The sequence below is a fragment of the Aspergillus flavus genome, chromosome 2 (genome assembly GCF_009017415.1).
Source record: "Aspergillus flavus chromosome 2, complete sequence".
Classification (NCBI taxonomy): Eukaryota; Fungi; Ascomycota; class Eurotiomycetes; order Eurotiales; family Aspergillaceae; genus Aspergillus; species Aspergillus flavus.
In genome coordinates, this window is record NC_092409.1 from 1602352 (window position 1) to 1623944 (window position 21593).

The following is a 21593-nucleotide window of genomic DNA, read 5'->3' on the forward strand; positions in this document are numbered from 1 at the left end:
TATTGGATTACAGATATATCCAATCCAACGAACAAAATGATGCAAAGGAAAGCTGGCTGGTATTGAGGCTCTTCAAAGATTGAGCGAGAACATAGAGAACAGCCAGCTGGGTTCTCCCACAACCAAACAATCATGACAATATTGATGAGGTATCACTAAAACCATGCCGGACATGAGAAATGCAAGCTAGCATGCTTCAACATGAGGAACAAATGCGAGAACATAATCCAAAAGTAGACGAGAAGGAAGATAGGATCATGGTTTACTGATCCAGCTTGTCAACCACTTTTTCAAACTCCGCCAGCTCCTCCTTGGGGATGGGATAAGTGTACTCTTCCGAAGGGTACACCCGGGATTTCACTTCCTCACGATATTGCTGGATACCTTTAAATGCTTCACCCCAGACGTCGGCGTACCTTTTAACGAACTTGGGAAGGAATCGGCCAGGAGGGAAATTGCCGGTCATGTCAATCTGAACAAGAACCTGTCCGGAGCAGCCATTGCCGGCACCAATGCCAATTGTTGGGACGCGAAGCTTCTTTGTAATAATTGCAGCAATTTCAGCAGGCACAGCCTCTAGAACCATCATGAAAGCGCCTGCTTCCTGCACAGCCATGGCATCTTTCAGCAGTTTGAGAGCCCCGGCGGTAGATTTTCCTTGAACTCTGAAACCTCCAAGTGCATTCTGGCGTTGAGGAGTGAGACCAATGTGACCGACAACAGGGATTCCAGCCTGCGTGATGCGTTTGATCGTCGGCGCCATCTCCGCACCCCCTTCAAGTTTGATACCCTGCATACGCCCCTCCTTAATAATCCGAATAGCCGATTGAAGACCCTGCTCTGGCGACACCTCATAAGAGCCCATGGGAAGATCAGCAATCTGTAGAGTCACACAACCGTCAGTCGATAGCCAAGCCTTAGTGGGAATATCCCAAACCACGAACCGTAAAAGCACTCTTAGAAGCCCGCGCCACGCTCCTGCAATGCAGCAGCATCTCTTCCATAACCACCTCACTAGTATCCTCCATACCCAGTGCTACCATAGCCAAGCTATCCCCAACCAAAATCATCTCCATTCCAGCAGCCTCCGCAATATGCCCACTCGGAAAATCATGGGCAGTAAGCATGGTGATCGGCTCTCCTTTCTTGTGTAGATTCCGTAATGTCTGCAAAGTCACCTTCTTCCTGGGATTCGTCGTCGTAGCCCCCATCGGCGAATGAGAACTGTGTCGAACTGAATGTGCACATTGCGCCGGCCCACGACTTATCGAACTGTTCACAACGGCTAAAAAAGGCTTAATCATAGAAATATGCGTTGAGCGAGATACAATACTCCTAGAGACAGACCGCAACGGCAGCATCAATTGAGCTGCAGCTCTAGAAGACGCCATGGTAGCAAGTAATATTTGTACAAGCAAAAACCGATGTGTCAATTGAAGACGGAAGACAGACACAGGGGCGGAGGTCCAAGATCGAGGTTGTTTCACAAGAGGCAAAAAACCCAAGGATCCAAAAGCGGCAAAGTCAAAGCCAATTGAGTGTATGAGAGGACTGAACGGAAGAAGAGTGGCGTCACTACCCGTTAGAAGGGTTACTATAAAAAAACAATGAAATTTGCCTCCACTCTATGTATGGCGTATCATGTATGTACTACTGTACTGGAAAGTAGCAGATCAATGATCAATTAGAGTCATGAAAAGGCTTCAATGTGAATGTTTACATCCCTCTACAGCGGTCCCTTTCACCGAGGTTCGCAGTTTATATAAAGACAGACGTGCTGGTTTATGCAGCGTAGTCCGCAGAATCCCCAGATTTGTTCCTTTCTGCCGGATGTTAGGGCTACGGTTAAGTTTTCGTTGGGTCTTTATCAAGCTCGGTGACGTATTCTCAGTGCCGATTGGTTGGTGACGTGCAGACTCCGTTTGTTCTTCCGCCGGACAATCAACTTCTTCCGGGCCGAGCTTCACGGGAGGCCGAGGCTGTTCGGATAGGGTTTTGATGTTATGTGATCTTCGAACTACAAAATGTACGCAAGTCTTAAGATATCAACTTGAATAGAATGTAATTTTATTCATGGACCTGAGGACCACATAAGTCCAACATTATTGGTCCGGTCTAGCTTGGTCGAGCGCTAAATAGAAGTATTAGGCTATGCCAGCTAACAATACTCACGAGAAAGGAAAACTCCACCCCAACCCAGGGCATTCGAGCCTTAAGTCATGCAACCCTATGAACACATCCACCCATGAGTTTAATCAACAAACGAACAAAGGAAAAGGGTGTATAGAGAAGAGGGTTCGAAAAATTAATGAACCAAATGAATACCAATGCAATATTTCCTTTCGAGACAGCATAAGGTCTCTCAATGCGATACATGTACTGAATGGTGAATGCTTTCAAAAAGAAACTCCGTGTCACCTATCACCACGCCAGTCACTCCCGTAGAAAAGAAATTTTGTTTTCTTTTTTTTTGTTTTTCCTTTGTTTACCCCTTGTTGTCATGGTTTCCAGAAGGGTAGCTGGCAAGGCCGTTAGCTGTCGTTCGTCATCAAGTCCATAGGACGACAAGGATAATGCAGGCGACAATCAAGGACGCCGGCCAAGTGAATAATGCAATCGACAATAAGGTACAGTAGGCAGAAAGTTGAAGAAAAATGCTGATAGAGAAAGAAACCCAGTATAGGTGTAAAAATGGAGAATGAGTGACGTGGAGCCAAGGGCAGCCAAAGGCAATCGCTACCCCCAAGAGCAAGGATACGAGGGCAAATTGCATATACGCCACTACTACCGAGACTCGACCTTCCAAGCCCGCACGGGGATTTCCGCATAATCATCATTATTGAGTGTCACAGAACCAAGATAAGAATGCAAGAAGCGGATTGAACGTGGCCGAGTACCCAGCAGGGTTGCTTTGTACGCATACTTCGTTTCGGTCTGAAGAAGCCTGAGCACAGTGAATATTATGCTAAACGTACTCATATTCATCCTTGACTGGGCGTTGTAGCTGGAAGAGTAGCGAGTCTAGTTCTGCCCAGTTTGCGCTGTTGGTCGCGAACTTGCGGTGTTTTCTTGTCATAACATGCTGCAACAGAAGTTAATACCTTGCTTCCATTCACCCTCTATATTAGCGGCTCACCTCTTCGAAATCGTCAAACTTATCCCTGCAATTTTCACAATAGCCTGGTTTCGGGTCTCTCCTTCTCTCCTTCTTCTTTTGACAGGTACCTTTTCGTATGCTGTTTCGCCGTTTTCCAGCATCATTGCTCTCCGATTGGGTGGTTTCCTCTTCAATGACGTTCCCGAGCTTCTCAGGCGGGTCTAACCTGCTCTGCCGATTGCCTTGACTCTTCGTCATCTTCAGCGCCGCTGTAGCATCTGTAGCCCGGTACGATGAAGGGCCCGTGCCAGTAGAGTATCCCCCATTGCTCTTTTCGAGGACTTTTCTCTTTAGCTCATGGACCTCTTTGCTTATGCCAGCTTTTGCACCAGGCGCCGCGGCAGTAGAGGACACCATCTGGGAACGGATAGCAGAAGTGATGTTCGATGGTTGCATACCTGACGCCGCGGGTTCGCGACCACCAGTATAGAATCGCTCGCCACAATTGAGTTGCGGAGGAACAAAGCTTTCAGAGCTTTTCTTCGGGGATAACGGTCGGGTTGGCTGCATCTCCTGTAATTCTGGCTGTCTACGCTGAGATACAGCCTCCTCATCAACATCTTGAGGGCTATACTCTTTTTTAGGTGCGCGATCAGCTGCTTTCTCAATGGCATATTCGGGAACATTTGTTCTTGGAACCTGAGCCTCTTGGGTAGGGGCAGCCTTTGAAGCAGCCTTTTTCTTCTCTTGTTGACGCGCCCGCTGCCTTTCCAACTCCTTCTTTGTAGGAGGTTCATCGATAAAGGGACATTTCCCCAGCGGTGCACTTCTGAATTGTGGCCAAATACCGTCTTGTCGTCTTACAACTTTCGGGTACTCGCGAACCATAACAGGCCTGGTCTTCTCATCCATGTCATGAACATAGACAAATGGGCCTTTGAACATGACCAAATCCTTCAATACAGAGAGGGGGTTACGGTCAGAAGAGCCGTTAAGCTCATTCTGAAGAACTTGTGAAAGGTCTGCCTCGCCTCTACCCCTAGAATGCCCACCGCCGACATGGCTGTTTCGGGTCGAATGGCCACTATGGCCACCAATGTCACCATCATTGATCGTGGCGATCATCCGTTGAAGTTTCTCAATAGCCCATATTTTCATTCCCATCTGACGAGCCCTATATAAGACATCCATATTGCTCTGCTCACGCCGCACGTCATTCTTGAGTGACATATGTAGGTGCCCATCAGGATTTTTCTCAAGTAATGACGGGTTAACCGTCTGCAGAGTGCCATCTGCAGCAGCTTGGTCGACCGATTCCGTATTGACCTCCGCCGGGCTCGCCACGTCGGTTTCCGGAGGGATAGGGCGCGACGTGACAACATGTGTTACTAAACGCGAGAAGAATTTCTCCTCATGCTACGTACTCTTGTTAGCATTATGAAAACAACCGTAGACAAGGTGATTGGGTCCAGTGACGGCCTTAGGACATTCCCTCTCGTGAGTGTAGTCCAATGCCTAGCCACTATGCCCGGGGAACATCCTAAATCGACTTACAGCTCCCAATGCAAGAACTTGTCGCGAGCATTTGCTGCGCAGATCCTCTGGAATACTGTCGAAATAGAAGACGAACTGGGGGAAAGCCTTCCGATAATGCCTCTGCCATTGCCGTATAGAATCGATGGTTTCCGCCGATGGTCTTTCATGTCTAGTCCCTCTAAGCTGGGATTGTCTTTCTTTATCCCTCACAGCGACCAGTTTCTTCTCAAAAGCACTTGGCTGGGCATTATTCGTACGACGTGTGAAGAGCTTGGAGTCTGCGTTCTGGAAAGTAGCAGGTCTGGTACGGGTTGGTGACCGACTGTCGCCTTCTGCCCCGTCAATCACTTGCTTTTTGGGCGGTGGCTGGCCGTAAGGGATATCGACGGGTGCATTTGTGGTTCGAGGGCGTTTGGCAGGCACGAGGCCTGCCCTATGGGGGGAGTTAGTAGCATTCGGCACGTTTGCGAGTGGTCGGCGAGTCGACATGTTCAGGGAGGTCCGAGGTGAAGGGGGTATGAATACTGCTGCCATATGGTAACAATACACAAAGCAGAGTAATAGTTGGTTAGCTGTTGGTGAAGACGCCTGCAAAAGAGGGGTACTCCAGGCCGAGCACGCGATGTACTACACGTCTCGAAGGTTAAATCACAAAGACGCCATTGTTCACACGCGATAAGTTGGCAATGAGGTAGGGAGCGTGGTAGTTAAAGGTCAAGACAAGACGCAGACCTGTTTCCTCTGAGAGGAGGTGACTGACAGGTATAGTCAGGTCAAAGGGACATGGGAGAGTGGAGTGGAGGTTCGAGGTGAAAAGAGGCTGTAAGTGATGGAAGTGGAAGAAGACTAAGCGTGTCAGGGAGAGTTAGTGGAGCCCGTACGGTACGGGCAGTTTGTTTTGGCTTTGCGGGAAGTGCGCCGGACAACAACCAACACTGGCGTCGCGCGAGGCATCACCCAAGTACTAGTACGACCCAGTATTCGCATCTATTCAATTTTCATTTATACAAAACAGAACATTCTCCAGTCCTCTTCTTAACGCGCTCTTTCTCAAAGATTATATTCTTCTGCCTCTCTCAAACCCGAAACAAATACATACCATTGTCTCTGATTTTGTCTCAACGAACTTACGATCTGAAGTGGTGATCTCATTCCTTTGTGTTGTTCGACGTATCACATCGTAATCTTTCGGAGGGGTTTCGAACCTTACCTCTAGAACCATTTTGACGATCCCCGCCCAGTTCTTCTGCTCAAATATATGCATGTAATCTACTCCGCACCATCACTTCAACGGAGACATCGCCTGTAGATACCATTTTCTTCTCGGTAGGGCGAGGCAACTGCAGGAGTGCTGTCAGCCATGTCCGCACATTATCATCCCATGACGATAGAAACCTGTTCCTGAACAACGGGGTCTCGCTAAAGGGGCTCCGTTGAAATATATTGGCACACCTTGATCATGAGCTTTTGGATGTGGTCTTCGAGGGAGGTGGTCACAGTTCTATTGTCCTCAGGACCAGTGACTTCAGAGGCTAAACACCGTGGCCGCTTGTCATAAAGAAGGTCATCTCTGAATATATATCTTTCCAACTCAGGTTTTCAGTCCCACGTTTTCAGTAGAAGAGAGGACGGTTTCGGATAAGAAACCAATTGATCTGTCCAGTAGCTCATATGTTGCAAAACCGGCTTTATGGGCTGCGCAACCAACGATTCATCTGGACAAAATCTCTCCAGCGTTCTTCATTAGCTGCGGCTATATACTCAGTCAAGGGAGACACATACCAGGACGGGCAGATCATCCCGGCATTGACTTTAGCATTTATGTAATTCTCGGCATATTTCTGTGGCGATAGATGAACTAAGATTTGGGGTCGTCTTGTGTGAACTGTCTCATCCCCTATAGGATATCCTTTGTCAAGGGTGGGAAGAGCCGACTCAGTAAACCACATTTCATTGAGGTGCAGGACACCATTCTAAACGCAGTCCTCGTGACCCTGCTTCGAGGGGGGTTGAGAAAGAGTCTGAGAAGATCTGGCTTACTTCTCCTTCTAGTAACTAGCATTAATATCTCCCAATCGACTGACGTTGTGCGTGCATTGCCAAACATAAGGTATGCCCAGTTAATGACGCAGTCAATTTCTTGTTCTCAGAACTATAAAATTGGTACATTAGCCTGGTATCAAGTAACATTAGAAGAAATATTGGTCGATTCATACAAAACTCGAGTTTTGTATTGGAGATCTCTTCTGCTATGGTGAAGTTGAAGACCTTCTGCCCATATGCGGACTGGACATACATAGTTTATAACCTGGATCAAAACGAGGTTCTCAAAATTGAAAGAACCCTGGCCGCCTGGGTCTCATATATTCCGCGATACAGCTGAATCCGGAATCCATAATAGATTAGTCCTATTTTTTAGAGATTGTTTTGGCCGCTCTATTATGATATATTCAATAGCGCTTCAGGGGTTACGTCGGAGAAAGTCTAGATAATTTTTAGGATAATTATTGAGGGCTACAAGCTGAGCCAGATGATATCATGGCATTCAAGTGAATACAAATTTTAGCTAGCGGCCGCGCGGGGAGCTGATATTTAGATAATAGTACATTCATATACAGTGGGTATCTATCTCGTGCACTCCTTGCTTTATCCTCGAAGAGCCTCGATATCGTCGACCTACAGCATGCAATGTTAGCTCGTTGTGCATAGGATTCGCATTTGTCCAGCAATTCAATCCATAAGGAGGCACAAACACAGAATTCTTGATAGAGACAAGGGATCTTACCTCTTTAACTGCCTCGGTAGTTAACACAATAGGACTGTCGTCCCCAACGCACACGCTATCTTCAATACGGATTCCAATGCCCCGGAACTTTTCCGGCCATCGGTCACTGTCCGGGACGTAGATACCGCTTGGTTGTATTAGCTTAAAGACTAAAGAGGACAGTTGCTTGGGTCATGACTTACGGCTCCACAGTAATGCATTGTCCCGCCTTCAAATTATACCCTCGAGAATAACCGGGGCAATCATGGACGTCCAGTCCTACGTAGTGACCCAAATGATGAGGGAACAAGACGCCCATCGCCTATGGACGTCAATATCGATGTTAGGTGAAACAAAAGCAAAGGGTGATCTTACATTCCCTGAAACATCAAAACCGAGCTGTTGGAGTTGATCTCGAAGGCCATTTTCTGCGATTGTGTGCAATTTGTCCAAGGAAACGTTTGCACTCTCCCTGCAAAGGGACACGCAGGTGCGTTGCACATTTAAAACTGCATTGTATAAGTCCCGCTGAGGGTCGGAGAATTTGCCATTAACGGGCCAAGTCCTCGTGATGTCAGAGACGTAAGTGCCCGTTTCCTATCAAGTGGTAAGTAGGGGTAGCAGTCCACAGGAACTTTCATGCACGTACTCCACCCCCATCGACCAATACCATATCTCCATCCCTGAATGATCATATATTAGCCTAAATTTTGATTGCCGAAAGATGAAGATTCAGTACCTCAAGACGTCATCATTCCTCGTGTAATGGATGCTCAAAGCATTCTGTGACGTGTTAGCCTCTGTTCGGTTTAGTTGTAATACAACACATACAGAACCGCCCGCAACAACAGGCACAAAGGCACTTGTGTCGCAGCCCTTCACTTTGAAATTATATTCCAGAAAGGACATCAAATCCTTCTCTTTAGTGAATGTCTGTCGCATGGATTCAGTGAAAGCTCTTCCCGAAGCTTGCCCTACTCGACGCATTTGCACGACCTCGTCCTCGCTCTTGAACACCCTCATGTCATTCAAGATGTGTCGTAAAGGCCTGACCTTACTATGGTCCACGACCTTCTTCAGCTGTTCAGATGTGCCGGTGGGTCCGTAAAGATACCGATGCAAGGACGATCTGCCTGGGTTAAAGGCTGGGATGTCTGTATAGATCTCCGTAGCATCAGACAGAATGCGAGGGAGTATATCTCCAATGCGTTCTATATCACCTGTCTAAAGTCGCAAGATTAGTCCTGTCCTTAAAGAGAGTGGGAAGTATGATATGTTTTACCTCATCGGCATTAAAGACATCAATCGCAGCCCGCGTGCCTGACCGGGCTCCGTCCCAAAGCTCAGCTTTCGGATCCTTTTCTCGTACATAGAGGTGGAAAATGTGGTTATCTCCGGAGCCATCATTTGCTACATTCATGAGCTCACGGATCTTATCGTATTCGCGGATGGGTACTCACCGATTATAGCCAGTGCATTGGGCTCATTAAACCCTGTTCAGCGTGAAAGCAGTAAGTGCCCGTTCTCCCAATGAAAACATACGACAACCACGGACCTGTAAGGTAGAAGAAGTTGGAGTCTTGCCGGTACTCATTGAAGATCCCGGAGGCGCGATATGTAACCTCCGCAGCGCTCAACACAGCGATAGCATGTTTCGGGAGTCGGTTTGCGAGTCGTGAACGACGATGGGCATACTCGAGCGCAGTAATTCCGGGCGTCACTTATTCTGAGTCAATATATCTCACTTATTTCCTCGCATATGTCCTAGCATGACGATAACATATACACACGTTCACCTGGATTGAGTATATGGGGGTGTGTCTCGTGTAATGGTTGACCGAATTTAAGCTCCGCGGCGGAGATAGAACCGTATGCGCGACGAAGGGCTGGTCGTGTCTGGAACGCCGTACGATTGAAGCTTGTGACAGATATACGCGACGTGGGACAACGTAGATAACGAGGCCATTGGCGGGTGAGCAATTTGCATGTCGACATGCTTACGGAGGCGCCTTGAGAGTAATTGTTTCCCTGATAGCCTGGAATTCAGGTTTATCTGGTTCAGGTAAAGTTATTGCCCACCCGCGATCGGTCAGAAGCTCCGACGCCCTTCCAGTGGGTCTCCCCTGCTGCCTTAGGCCGCGATATACTATATTGTCGGCGTCCTCAGCCAATCATTCACGATTAATTTGACATCCTTCCGCATGGACCTCCCCAGTATGGAGACAGTTTGCGATGTTCAATAATATGCAACAGCTTATCTCGGACCAGTGCAACAATAAGAACATGGCTTGTGTGGTTATAAGAGTATGCCATATCTGGGCGCATGGCCCAAGTTCTTTCCAAACGCTAGATGGAAGGCAACTTAGAAGCACATCTGATATCATTCACGAAGTAGAATTGTATTCCTCTAGTTCAGACAAACAGGACGCATATTCTATTCTACGATATGGGGCGAACACTGACATATCCCAAGCGGTCTTCCAACACTGTCAACCGCTACAAACACCGAGGTAAGGTTTGGATGACTGAAGATCACAGCTAGGGGCCACTCTAAGACTCTTCTAGCCACTTATGACTTGCAAGCAATCCATACCATCATCAATTCGAGCCAGGTACTCCATGTGTCTTTTTCACCGGGGCCCTCCGATCCTTTCCCCGCAATTCTGCCTATGATCGGACAGATGGGTTCGTTCGACTACCCGTCGGCAAGCATTGACGAACCCTTGGACTGCTATCTTCATGGATACGTCAGCTCACGGATTATGAATTTGGCTCGGGACTCTGACGGTGATGGATTGCCCATTTGTATCGCTTCCAGCAGGGTGGATGGGTTGATCCTTTCCTTAACTCCAAATTCACACAGTTATAACTACCGGTCCGCCATATTGCACGGATACGCCAAATTGGTGACTGACGAAGCCGAAAAGCTCTATGCGATGGAATTAATTACCAACTCAGTACTCTGCGACCGCTGGGAGCATTCTCGGGTGCCACCAGACCGTGCAGAAATGTCATCAACTGTCATTCTCAAGGTCAAAGTCGTCGATGGTAGTGGCAAGATCCGAGACGGTGGTGTCTCGGATGAAAAGAAGGATACAACGAACGATGAGGTCACCAGCCGTGTCTGGACTGGTGTTGTGCCCGTTTGGGAGACATTTGGAGATCCCGTTCCAAGCCCTGCGAACAAAGTAAAAGAAGTTCCTGACTACATCACTCGGTTTGTCGCAGATAAGAATGATCAAAATCGGCGATATGCACGGGAGGCAGTTCATATTGCACTTCCTGCTGAGGAACAGCATTAGTTTTGTTGGTTTTATGGCTTTCCTCTCTTGCTTTTATAATCATAGTTATGCTATAATGAGGTTTCATGGTAGCTAGAAGCTCCGAATCTACTAAAGTACAAACACTTCCTGTTCAAGTGGCATCTGGAAGCTTATCCCGACCAGGCAGGGCGAGTAGTTTCCAATAAGAATAAGAAGAGGTTTGAAAAAGGTAATATTGATTTAATTCGTTATACGGAGTAGCCCGAAACATAATTGCAGCTGAGGACGAGTTACAGTAACTTTCATATCCTGTTTAGAGTGTTTATGCTAAGACAAACACAAGTCGAACTATAGTTGCACTACCGCTCTGCAGGATATACAAAGTATTTCAGACCGCTTTAAAATCCTTAACAAATATCAAGGTCACTTCAAGAATGGAGAACTATTTAATATGCACCTACATACGAATTCCATGAGAACCTATTGGAAAGGAGGTATAGCCTGCATAAATACAATTTCAAGAAGTCTGGGCTCAAAACGAGCTTACTGTTCAAATGCCACGCACTACCGACAGGGCCAACGTCATAATTTAAACATCAACATTGCAATACTGGACTTTCTTTGCCCATCAAACCTGAGTGTCCGTGTACATGTTTCTACCCTTTTTTTAAATAAGAAAAAAATACACCCCTGAATATATACTAATAACTATATCGACCTACCGTTTCTATTATCTTTCCCATCCATCTTTTGCGGGGTACAACAGTCATTATCAAGACCCCGCTATGGCTCCGTCAGCCATTCCCGCAGCTGATCTTAGGACATTCTCGGAGTACCTAAAAGGACGTAAACGTATACTCGCACTTCTAGGAGCTGGCATCTCAGCCTCATCGGGGCTTCCTACCTTTCGAGGAGCGGGGGGTTTATGGCGAACCTACGATGCGACTGATCTGGCGACGCCCGAAGCATTCGAAGCCAACCCAGACCTTGTGTGGCAGTTTTATAACTATCGGAGACATATGGCGCTGAAAGCACAGCCGAATCGCGCGCATTATGCGTTAGCAGAGCTCGCTAAAAGAAATAAAAATTTCATTACCTTGTCGCAAAACGTCGACGGTAAGCCAGACCTTCGCTACACTGCCTATCCTAACTTCGCATTGTCACTAATGAAATAATCTGTCTACAGGTCTCTCACAACGAGCAGGGCATCCATTATCCCAACTTCACCTTCTCCACGGTTCCCTCTTCACCGTTAAATGCACATCTTTCTACTGCAGTTACTCCCGTGAGAACGATTTCACTGATCCAATAGTTCCTGCTCTCGCGATACCGAAGAACGTTCCAGAGCCCAAGCCATCGACGGACGATAAGACGGGCGAGGAAGCTTCTACGTCTATATACAATGCATTAGGGATACCGGAAGGTGAAGAAATTGATATTTCTGATGACCGAGTTCCGCTAGCTCCGCTGAGCTCTGATGTCCTTCCACATTGCCCAGAGTGCAAAGATGGACTCTTGCGACCAGGGGTGGTATGGTTCGGAGAGAGTTTGCCGTCACAAACCCTCGACATGGTGGATAGCTGGATGAGGTCTGGTCCGATCGATTTAATACTAGTGATTGGTACAAGCTCCAGGGTGTACCCTGCTGCAGGCTATGTCGATAAGGCTAGGGCGAGAGGCGCTAGGGTTGCGGTGGTCAATATGGATCGGAATGATGTAGGATCTTCGGGGTTAAAACCAGGTGATTGGTTCTTCCAAGGCGATGCAGGTACCATCGTTCCAGAAATCTTAAAGGAAATCATTGGGGAGATCTGATTGGTATTATGGGGATTGTCGGTGTGATCGTCCGCTAAACTAATAGACTCAAATGCTCTAGTGATAACGTAAATATATAAAGCTCGGAGCCACAGTTGTCTACTATAGCACCCTCCCAGGTTGGTTAAACTATAGTAGAAAAAGAGGAATAACCGAATAATAAGTGGTCCTTAAGATGTAATTACAGCCCTTGAACCTTTCTCGAGAAACTTCATAGGAGATTTACTTGCGTTGTCATCGAATCACACTCGATAAAGAATCAGGCAATGAGGGTATACTCAGTTATGGTGGCTGGTTGCCGGGGCAAAGTTCTACCCAAATAAAACTAGCGAGTTTAGCGCTATCGATAAATGTGGCATGTCGGCACTAAACAACATTTGCAGCCTCAACATCAACTTCTCTGGCAACCCCACCCCCACTCAGTGAGCCTTGGAAATAATCATAGCTCCTTTGTTATGGCATGGGCGATTTCCTAAGATCTAATCGCGGTATGTGAATGAAGTCATTCTAATATAAAACCCCACAGTGTGGGGAAACTCCACGATGGCCTGAAGAGTTATGCTAACTATTGTGCCATCCCTACGATCAGATCTGGAAATGAATGAGGAAACCCAACATCAGTGGAACAGTATACCTTATTGTCTCATCTCATATATTTCGTCATAATACTTTCAGACTATCTCAGCAGACTACCTACCTAGAGGAAACCCCTCCATCAATTATTCAAGATGGCGAAAGAAAGTGAAAACCCGTTGAATCCGATCACCCCAGGGAAGCCGAAAGATCAACCCCACCGTCACATTTCCAATCAGCCAGAATTTGGGAAACCCTCACCGTTAGGCGGGGGGCGTCCTCAAAACCATCAATCCAATCACCCTTTCAACATCCCTAAACAGAACAGGCCTCGACCAGAGCACCATAGACCCCAACAGCAGCAGCGACAAGGTGCACCCTTTCATGGTTACCGGCCTCCTACGACACCAGGTGTTGCAGTCTCAACTCCCAGGCGCGCTGAGCCCTTCGACCCTTTTAAGCCCGTTCGTCCGTCGGCCTACAACAATTCCCGGTTTTCTCGCCCTGTCGATAATGATGTTGTCTCAATCAAACGCCCGGAAAATTTCACCTTTAACACACCACGGGCCCCCAAAACCTTCTTCGCTTCGAAAGCATCCGCGGTTAAGGTGTCAAACGCATCGAAGAACCTGCGGAACTTTGTCGATTTGACTGGCGAGGGCGGCTTCACGCCCAGCTCCCGATCACGCAATGTTGGTTTCGGATCGATGGACGTGAACGGTTATGTTGACACAGCTAAGGCAAACGAGAACATCAAAGCTCTTCTAGAGGGAGCCTTTGAAGACGAAGATGAAAAGCAAGATTCCAGAGCAAAGAACAAGAAGAAGAAAAAGGATAAGAAGAATAAGGGTAAAAGCAAGAAGGCCGAGAAGCAAAATACCGAGAATAAAGAAAGCTCCGAAATAGATGATCTAGCCGCTCAATTGCAAGGGGTTACTGTTAATGAGTCCAGCGCGGACGGCAATGATGCGAGCCATGCGGAGACCGAGACTGAGGCCGATCGATCGAGCGAGGATACTACCGATCGGGAAGTAGGACAAACAAGCGCTCCCAATGAACACGGTATCACCGGAGAACTTGAATCAGAAAACGAAGATGGTGAAGAAGTAGAAGACGAGGAGGAGGAGGAGGAGGAAGAAGAAGAAGAAGAAGAAGAAGAAGAAGAAGAAGAAGACGAAGATGATGGCACGGTGGAGGGCTTGAAAGTTAAGTTACTGCCCCATCAACGAGAGGGAGTGAACTGGATGCGGGACAAGGAAATTGGCAATAGCAAGACCAAGGGTGTACTTCCAAAGGGTGGAATCCTCGCAGACGACATGGGTCTTGGGAAGACCGTTCAAGCTATAACCCTGATGCTCACAAACCGGAAACCTGAAGACGGGCGTCGGCGCATCATTGATTCTGAGGAAGACGATGGTAGTGGCATTGACTCCGAGGGCGATGGAGGCAAAGATGATTCGAAGCTACCTCCCGGATTGAGCAAGTCTACTTTGGTTGTTGCTCCATTAGCATTAATCAAACAGTGGGAGTCCGAAATCGCTGACAAGGTTGAGGCTTCCCATAGACTTCGCGTATGTGTTTACCATGGGAATACTAGAACAAAGGCGACAGACAATCTTGAAGATTACGATGTTGTGATTACGACATATGGCACTCTGACATCTGAACACGGTGCCATCGACAAGAAAAACAAGAAATCGGGCATCTTCTCCGTCTACTGGTACCGAATCATCTTGGATGAAGCCCACACTATTAAGAACCGGAATGCAAAGGCAACCCAATCTGCTTGCGCTTTAGATGCCGAGTATCGATGGTGCTTGAGCGGAACTCCAATGCAAAATAATCTTGATGAGTTGCAAAGTTTGATCAAGTTCCTCCGGATCAAACCCTATAACGATCTAGCAGCCTGGAAAGAACAAATCACTAAGCCTCTAGCCAATGGGCGCGGGGCTCTTGCGATCGAGCGTTTGCAAGTCGTTCTGAAGGCTTTCATGAAGCGGCGCACTAAGGATGTCTTGAAGCTCAATAGCAACCTCAAACCTAACGAAGCAGCTTCCGACGGAGAGCAGAAAAAACCATCTGGCTTCCAAATCGTCAAGCGAGAGGTGATCAAGGTTTCGGCAGAGTTCACACCGGGTGAGCTGAACTTCTACAAGCGCCTCGAGCAGCGAACCGACAATAGCCTTGAAAAGATGATGGGCGGCTCCAAACTCGACTACGCTGGTGCATTGGTACTGTTGTTGCGTCTCCGACAGTCCTGTAACCATCCAGACTTGGTGAAAAGTGACCTTGCTAAAGATAAAGATATTCTCCTGCAGAATGGTACCTCAGGTAGTCAACCTGCAGCCGGGAAACAGGATGATCTGGACAGTATGGCGGATCTCTTTGGGGCTCTCAGTGTTGTCTCGAAGAAATGCGACATCTGCCAAGCTGAATTAAGCCAGAAAGAGACGAAAGCTGGTGCTAGCAGATGTGGTGAGTGTGAAACAGATCTGAACGTTAGTTTCACCGGTAATCACAGCGGCAAGAAAAAGCATTATCCAGAGCAAGACGTTGTGGACCTTACGGAATCACCCTCCAACCGGCGATCAGATGCTCAACTTGCACGGTCCCGAAGAAATAGAAAGGTAGTTATCGATAGCGACGATGAAGAAGACGATGGCGAGTGGCTCGTCCCCGAAGACCAGCGTACGGTACCAGATCTTGGAAAGGCTGGAGGGTCGGATGATGAAGATGCGGAAGGAGGTGGCGATTGGCTCGGCTCAGAAGACTCTGAGACTGACTCGGACGATGAAGGCGGTCCTGAGTCGCCAACACGCAACCGTATGGGTTCCAGAAAACAGGTTAATGAATCGGATGAAGACGACATCTATCTTAATCCTGGCGATGAAGACAATCAGGTGCTTCCTTCAACAAAAATCCGACACCTGATGAAAATTCTCAGGCGAGAGTCTTCAGACTACAAATTCATTGTATTCTCGGTCTTTACGTCAATGCTGGACAAGATTGAACCGTTCCTTCAGCGCGCGGGCATTGGGTTTGCACGTTATGATGGTGGCATGCGAAACGACCTCCGAGAGGCCAGCCTGAACAAATTGAGGAACAATAGTGGGACAAGAGTCTTACTTTGCAGTTTGCGAGCTGGTGCGCTGGGACTGAACCTTACCGCGGCCAGTCGGGTGGTTATCTTGGAGCCGTTCTGGAATCCTGTATGTTCTTCACCTAATGCTAATAGCCTTATGCCTGCTGTTGTGACTGACTCTGATTTATTTAGTTCGTTGAGGAGCAAGCTATTGATCGTGTCCATCGTCTAAACCAAACTGTCGATGTCAAAATCTATAAACTTATCATAAAGGATACTGTTGAAGAGAGAATCATTGACCTTCAGGAGCGCAAGCGCGAGCTTGCTAATGTCACCATTGAGGGCAAGACTGCTGCGGCCAAGCTTACCATGAACGACATGATGGCCCTCTTCGGTCGGGATGCGGAATCACGCTTCACAGGGGAACGTGGCAACATCGACCTTACACAATCCACACGGTTGTTGAGCGCTGCCGATGAAAACAACTATTCTAATTCCCAGTCTTCTGACAAACCGAAGACACAGGCATCACACTCCAGCTCACGCGATCGAAACCGGCAGCCGGAGAAACGGGGAGGGCGCAGAGGTGAAGATTCGGTCTTTGGAAGACGGTGGTAAATGGACAGGTAGCGTTTTTATGGCTTCAGGCGCGGGACAAGGTGCGTCAGACAGACAAGGCAATTTCACGGTGGGGAGCAATTGGATAGGGTAGTTGGGTCTGACCAATTTTAAGTCTTGCTATAAGATATCGGGATTTTATTAGGGCTTGTCTTGGCGTCCAAGGGATTTAGACGTGCTTTCTGGAAATATACCTACTTTGATGGACATTTTTATTATCCGTACAGCCAGTCTCCGAAGAACTTTTGAGCGATTGTTGTCCCGAGTTTTGGCCTTAACACTTTCGAACCAAGTCGGCGAATTGAAAACCGATGCAATATTAGCAGGCTGAACAATAACTGAAACCAAGTATGGACATTGGCATTGATACACGACCTGAAGAATAAGAAGAAGGAAAAGCAAGTGTTCAAAATTCTCCGGATGGTCTCGTTAGTTTTTGGAATGAAGTATCATACCCACTTACACCAGCAGACTGATGTGAATTGGAGGTACACGCTGGGTCTACAAAGACCATGTCAGCCCCAGTCGTTCGACAGGCACTCCGAACCACACATTGCTCTGTGGAATGGTCCAAGCATCATGCGCATCATCGCTCAAGCGTTTGCATCAATCGCCGCCATGTGCCTGGTTGGTACAGTAGCACGTGTTACTCAGTCCGATTCAGAACACGACCCCTTCTCATTCGACCAACTTGGTATCCTCGGGCGTGATGTGGCCATCATAGGATGTGGATCAGCAGGCACATATGCCGCTATCCGCCTGCAACGATTGGGCAAGAGTTTCGTTGTCACTGAGAAACAGGATAAACTTAGAGGTCATTCAAATACTTACTCTTACACTGCTACCGGAATTCCAGTGCCATACAGTGTGATGAGCTTTCTCAACAAAGACGTGGTGACGGACTATTTCTCCCACCTCAGGATCTCCCTGGTAAACAAGACCACCGTTACGAACCAGTCCGAGAATGTCGATTTCGCGACCGGAGAACCCATCGCCATAAAACCAATCACTATCCCGAGCGATGACCCGGAAGTGAGAATTGCAATAGAGAACTATAAGGCGCAGTTAGCTAGACATGTTAAAAATGTTCTCTCTTGACGTCATCTATGGAATACAACATTTCTTAACTTTCCATCGCATGACAACAGCGTATTATACAGAGCCGCAGAGAAAAAATTGGGTCGTGACGTGCTTTACAAGAGCAGGGTCATCCGCGCTATGCGCAGACTCAGCGAGATGGACAATTCCAGTTATATCTTGGCTCAAACCCCGTCGGAACAGAAGCCGATCCACGCAAAGGAATTCCTCAATAGCTTTTCCACAGACGATCGAGAATCTTATGCCACTTAGCCTTGATAGACAAGAAAGGGAAACCCTCATATGGTTTACTGGCACATATTAGTATTCAAGTGTCATAAAAAATGTATATCATAATGCGCAATCTATTGGGAATCGTGCATACGTCACGCTATATAACCTTCCCATCCTTCCAGGTGTGTATAGCTTAGTCAAGACTAGTGTGCCGGTCCTGAATTGGCAGTTCCACCTTCATGCGCAACGAAGAAGTGAAGAAGGACATCGTGGACAGTGTCTTACTAATTCGGCACCCCAATGTCACCGTGACAGAGCCAGAAATTGTTGCATTGAGATCACCTTCTCCATACGAGCTTTCAGGGCAAAGGATGGATTCTATAGAAAGCTGGATGCGCTTCAGGGACATCGCGGGACTGATTATACCGGGGCGGCTTTGACCGCACACGAGAGTCATCTCATTTGGGGTTTTTCTGAGAAGCTGTTGTTGAAGCATTTTGTTTAAATGGGAAATGTATGATGTGGTCTATTGTCATGATTGATCTGTCGATCTGAACACTCAAACCGCGCTGGTGTATCGGAGTGTTTGCTCATGGAGCGGTCTAGTACTTACATGTGACTTAGAACAATTGCCGGGCCACGTACTCTCCGTCCTCGCTTTGGTTCTTAGCGTTGGAAAGGATCTCATCGTTGTACACTCAGAAGTGACTACTTCGCATATACCACAGCCAAATCATGTAGGAGATATATCACATACCTAGTATTTCCAACTCAAAACTAAACCTAGAGCCAAAGTCACCAATCTTTACTGGTCAATGATCGACCATGATGCAGAGTCCAAGTTTAAGGCTAGAGGGTTTGAACTAAATTAACTTGCAGAGTAAATTCAGGTTTGATAGGTCTCATTTTCTTTTCTGGGGAGAGTTTGGTTTGTTTGGTTTGGTTGTGGGATTTATTTAGTCCGGCATTCAGGGTTCCTTTTCCGAAGGCAAAGGGGAGAAAAAAAGCAAAAAGACGACAAACGAGAAGATTGGGGCTGAAATCAAGGACACGCCTCGCAAACTAGCGATAGGAGAGTAGATTGTAATGTCGGTTAGTCAGATGTCTGAGGTGTGCAATCCAGCTTGGGCGGCCAGACCAGATCTGAAATGTTCAATCGGCGTCGAAACCCCCTTACAGGGTTACTGCAGGCGAGATGCATGCATGGAACCGAATTCTAGAAAGCCAGGAAGATCCGACTAGAATAGGAAGAACTACCTATTAGAATCAGACAAGAATGCAAATCTTACGTTGTACAAGTCACCGCTTCTTTTATTTTTTTTTATTTTTTTTATTTTTTATTTTTATTTTTATTTTTTTTTACTTCTTCTACATATCTTTCCCCAGCGGCTGAGAATCAGGAGGCTTATGAGACGTCAGAAATGTAACACGAATCCCATGTCCATGAGCTTCCACTCTGACTACTCCGTATGCATATCAATGCATAAAGCTAGTGGATTTAAATATAGAGTCCCCCCCAAAGCGCCCCCTCTCCGTAAGTTACTAAGCCCGAAAGGAAGGATTTTAAATTGCGATTCACCAGATGACACTGAAATGATCAGCATCAAACCCTCTCGCGCTTTTCTCAAACCCGTCGTCAATCGGGACTGGAGACATCTGGAGAGCCAAGACGCTTCGCGTCGGAGAAGCAGCCTTATTTGTCTGGTCCCCTGCGTCTGTGGGCGTCACGAAGGTGGTTAGTCTTGTCTGCCAAATTAGATAAAATAGGATCTGCACCGTTGGCGAGACGAAACTGGATGAGGAGCGAATGGCGGATCCACCACCATCGATGGGCTAAAGAGCTAAGGTGCTTTGGTGGTGGGGATTGTCGGGCCCCGCTCCAATCCCAGAGCGGATCCTTGGAGCTATGCGTTCCTTCTATTATTATTTTCATTAATTAATCATAATATTATTACCTTGTGACAATCTTCTGGTGGTGTTAGGTTTCTTTTCCCTTAATTTCTGTGTAGGGGTCATCGATGGCCTGGGGACGCGGGATTGGGGAAGGAAGGATTAGGGCACGGTATTATGTCTATCCATGGTTTGTTAAGGTTTCTTTCTATCTATATGTGACCATCTTCAAAATTAAAATAAATATAAATATAAATTAATATACATCGCGGATTTTCATCTATTCGTCATCTCTCTCTCTCGGTAACTGTTGGCCGAGTACGTATCGTAGTCACTTGTGTCTATTGACCAGTACGAGTATAAAGAAAGAAATGAAGAAGGGTAGCGAGCCAGGATCTCGTGGAACTCAGTAAATCAGTATTAATGATCTGCAAGATATGTTTTAGTGACCAACAGGGATATCTCACCTCCATTACGGCCGGCATTACCCCAGCCTGGTCCAATGGAAAAATCGCCGTGGGGAGTTGAGAGTACTTTGTCCTACGACGGTAGGCTTTCGGGGAACAGATTCCTGTGAACGGAGACAAAGAGCAATCATGTTCGACTATACTCCTTCTGGTGGACTCGGGAGAGAAGCGCTCAATTCCCAATGGACACGCAAGACTGCCCTTATGCAGTCCATCAAAAACGTGGCGGCCACGAGACAAAGCCACGCCTGGGATATAGTATTGGGTAGATGTTTGTTTCCCCAAGAGTCCTTGGGACTGGTTGTCAACGTGCTCGGCCATGTCGGATTTTGAGAGAGGATGTTAAGTAACAAGTTGACAGGTCAGTCCTGGCTGGTCGGGAAATGTTGTAGGTGTGTTGGGATGGTGGGCAAGGAATCTTTCTCTTGGGGAGAACAGATAACACTCTGCATATTGGCCGATGATCAGGACGCCTAGGAATATATTCATCTTGTTCTAGAAGGCACGGAGAATTAACGAAGCGACGAGAGAAATTAATTATATACTTTGTGATCAAGTATAACAAATATTGCTGGAGAGATGGTTACTCAATGGTCAGGTGAGCCATTCCAAATCACCGCAAGAGCAACGGTGCTTCAGATGCTCTACTCTGTACTTGCTCTTAACGAGGTGGTACCGAGATCGATCCTGGCTTGCATCTCTGTACAACCAGATACCAAGACATACTTCGTTTGTCTAGCGAAGCGAAGGGAGTATGTACAGCAGTAACTCTCTGCCATGGACAGGATCAGTTAGTACTACTACTAAACAGTACGTATAGAGCTAGCTACCTATCTGAAAGGCGATCCTATTGGAGTTCCCCCTCCATGTATTAGTTAGTTCGTCATCTTGTCCTCCTTCACCATCTCCACCAGCACATCCATTTTCTCCTTCGACGGCGTGTTTCCCTCGTGGGCCCATGCGGCACTTCTCCTGGACGTCTGGCTGGCCATCATGGCGCCACTAAGCCAGTAGTTCGACCTTTAGCATCGCGATTCCTTTCCCAATTCACCTTAACCATCCTGTTTTATCTTCGCTCCGACTGAGGTTCTGATAGTCCTCCAAAAAGAAAAAAAATAAAAATAAAAATAAAAAATAAACCCCCACTCTGGAGTGCAAGCATTACGACTCTTTTTTC

General features: G+C 47.1%; 8 protein-coding genes across 8 annotated transcripts; 4 read left to right on the top strand and 4 right to left on the bottom strand.

Moving 5' to 3' along the window:
* Positions 1-262: 262 nt before the first annotated feature.
* On the bottom strand, positions 263-1391 carry F9C07_2057825 (ketopantoate hydroxymethyltransferase; the record flags this gene model as incomplete). The annotated part of the gene is made up of 2 exons (XM_041289390.1): positions 263-880; positions 945-1391. The coding sequence occupies 2 exons, from the start codon at positions 1389-1391 to the stop codon at positions 263-265; spliced, it is 1065 nt and encodes a 354-aa protein (XP_041142383.1).
* Positions 1392-2178: 787 nt separating this feature from the next.
* Positions 2179-5486, bottom strand: F9C07_1197641 (protein kinase essential for the initiation of DNA replication). Its single transcript, XM_041289391.2, has 3 exons — positions 4652-5486; positions 3137-4513; positions 2179-3082 (listed from the first exon to the last, which is right to left on the bottom strand). Exons 1-3 carry the CDS (start codon positions 5165-5167, stop codon positions 2966-2968), a joined length of 2010 nt encoding a protein of 669 aa, XP_041142384.1. The 5' UTR covers positions 5168-5486; the 3' UTR covers positions 2179-2965.
* Positions 5487-5552: 66 nt separating this feature from the next.
* On the bottom strand, positions 5553-6582 carry F9C07_2277131 (uncharacterized protein; the record flags this gene model as incomplete). The annotated part of the gene is made up of 3 exons (XM_071510229.1): positions 5553-5984; positions 6086-6165; positions 6342-6582. The coding sequence occupies 3 exons, from the start codon at positions 6580-6582 to the stop codon at positions 5916-5918; spliced, it is 390 nt and encodes a 129-aa protein (XP_071363643.1). The 3' UTR covers positions 5553-5915.
* Positions 6583-7131: 549 nt separating this feature from the next.
* F9C07_2126878 (putative Xaa-Pro aminopeptidase) lies at positions 7132-9537 on the bottom strand. The gene is made up of 11 exons (XM_041289392.2): positions 9188-9537; positions 8953-9117; positions 8858-8890; positions 8680-8807; positions 8229-8621; positions 8137-8180; positions 8047-8080; positions 7773-7994; positions 7601-7719; positions 7419-7545; positions 7132-7309 (listed from the first exon to the last, which is right to left on the bottom strand). Exons 1-11 carry the CDS (start codon positions 9390-9392, stop codon positions 7280-7282), a joined length of 1500 nt encoding a protein of 499 aa, XP_041142385.1. The 5' UTR covers positions 9393-9537; the 3' UTR covers positions 7132-7279.
* F9C07_2277133 (putative flavin-nucleotide-binding protein) lies at positions 9538-11261 on the top strand. Its single transcript, XM_041289397.2, has 2 exons — positions 9538-9907; positions 9963-11261. The coding sequence occupies exons 1-2, from the start codon at positions 9844-9846 to the stop codon at positions 10697-10699; spliced, it is 801 nt and encodes a 266-aa protein (XP_041142386.2). The 5' UTR covers positions 9538-9843; the 3' UTR covers positions 10700-11261.
* Positions 11262-12833, top strand: F9C07_2277134 (putative SIR2 family histone deacetylase). The gene is made up of 2 exons (XM_041289401.2): positions 11262-11776; positions 11847-12833. The coding sequence occupies exons 1-2, from the start codon at positions 11446-11448 to the stop codon at positions 12473-12475; spliced, it is 960 nt and encodes a 319-aa protein (XP_041142387.1). The 5' UTR covers positions 11262-11445; the 3' UTR covers positions 12476-12833.
* On the top strand, positions 12834-19361 carry F9C07_2277135 (SNF2 family N-terminal domain-containing protein). The gene is made up of 3 exons (XM_041289402.2): positions 12834-12963; positions 13065-16257; positions 16323-19361. Exons 2-3 carry the CDS (start codon positions 13204-13206, stop codon positions 16746-16748), a joined length of 3480 nt encoding a protein of 1159 aa, XP_041142388.2. The 5' UTR covers positions 12834-12963; positions 13065-13203; the 3' UTR covers positions 16749-19361.
* Positions 17328-17846, top strand: F9C07_2225359 (uncharacterized protein; the record flags this gene model as incomplete). Its single annotated transcript, XM_071509763.1, has 1 exon — positions 17328-17846. The coding sequence occupies one exon, from the start codon at positions 17328-17330 to the stop codon at positions 17844-17846; it is 519 nt and encodes a 172-aa protein (XP_071363644.1).
* Positions 19362-21593: the final 2232 nt, after the last annotated feature.

Bases quoted from the DNA above. Each gene is read 5' to 3' on its own strand.
- F9C07_1197641 (XM_041289391.2), bottom strand. From the start codon at position 5,167: ATGGCAGCAGTATTCATACCCCCTTCACCTCGGACCTCCCTGAACATG. The intron at 4,514-4,651 runs GTAAGTCGATTT...AAGAGTACGTAG, and splicing joins AAGTTCTTGCATTGGGAGCT to CATGAGGAGAAATTCTTCTC. The intron at 3,083-3,136 runs GTGAGCCGCTAA...CTTCTGTTGCAG, and splicing joins AGTTTGACGATTTCGAAGAG to CATGTTATGACAAGAAAACA.
- F9C07_2126878 (XM_041289392.2), bottom strand. From the start codon at position 9,392: ATGTCGACATGCAAATTGCTCACCCGCCAATGGCCTCGTTATCTACGT. The intron at 8,181-8,228 runs GTATGTGTTGTA...AACACGTCACAG, and splicing joins CTGTTGTTGCGGGCGGTTCT to AATGCTTTGAGCATCCATTA. The intron at 7,310-7,418 runs GTAAGATCCCTT...TGCATGCTGTAG, and splicing joins CTACCGAGGCAGTTAAAGAG to GTCGACGATATCGAGGCTCT.
- F9C07_2277133 (XM_041289397.2), top strand. From the start codon at position 9,844: ATGGGGCGAACACTGACATATCCCAAGCGGTCTTCCAACACTGTCAAC. The intron at 9,908-9,962 runs GTAAGGTTTGGA...AGACTCTTCTAG, and splicing joins CAACCGCTACAAACACCGAG to CCACTTATGACTTGCAAGCA.
- F9C07_2277134 (XM_041289401.2), top strand. From the start codon at position 11,446: ATGGCTCCGTCAGCCATTCCCGCAGCTGATCTTAGGACATTCTCGGAG. The intron at 11,777-11,846 runs GTAAGCCAGACC...ATCTGTCTACAG, and splicing joins CTTGTCGCAAAACGTCGACG to GTCTCTCACAACGAGCAGGG.
- F9C07_2277135 (XM_041289402.2), top strand. From the start codon at position 13,204: ATGGCGAAAGAAAGTGAAAACCCGTTGAATCCGATCACCCCAGGGAAG. The intron at 16,258-16,322 runs GTATGTTCTTCA...TGATTTATTTAG, and splicing joins TGGAGCCGTTCTGGAATCCT to TTCGTTGAGGAGCAAGCTAT.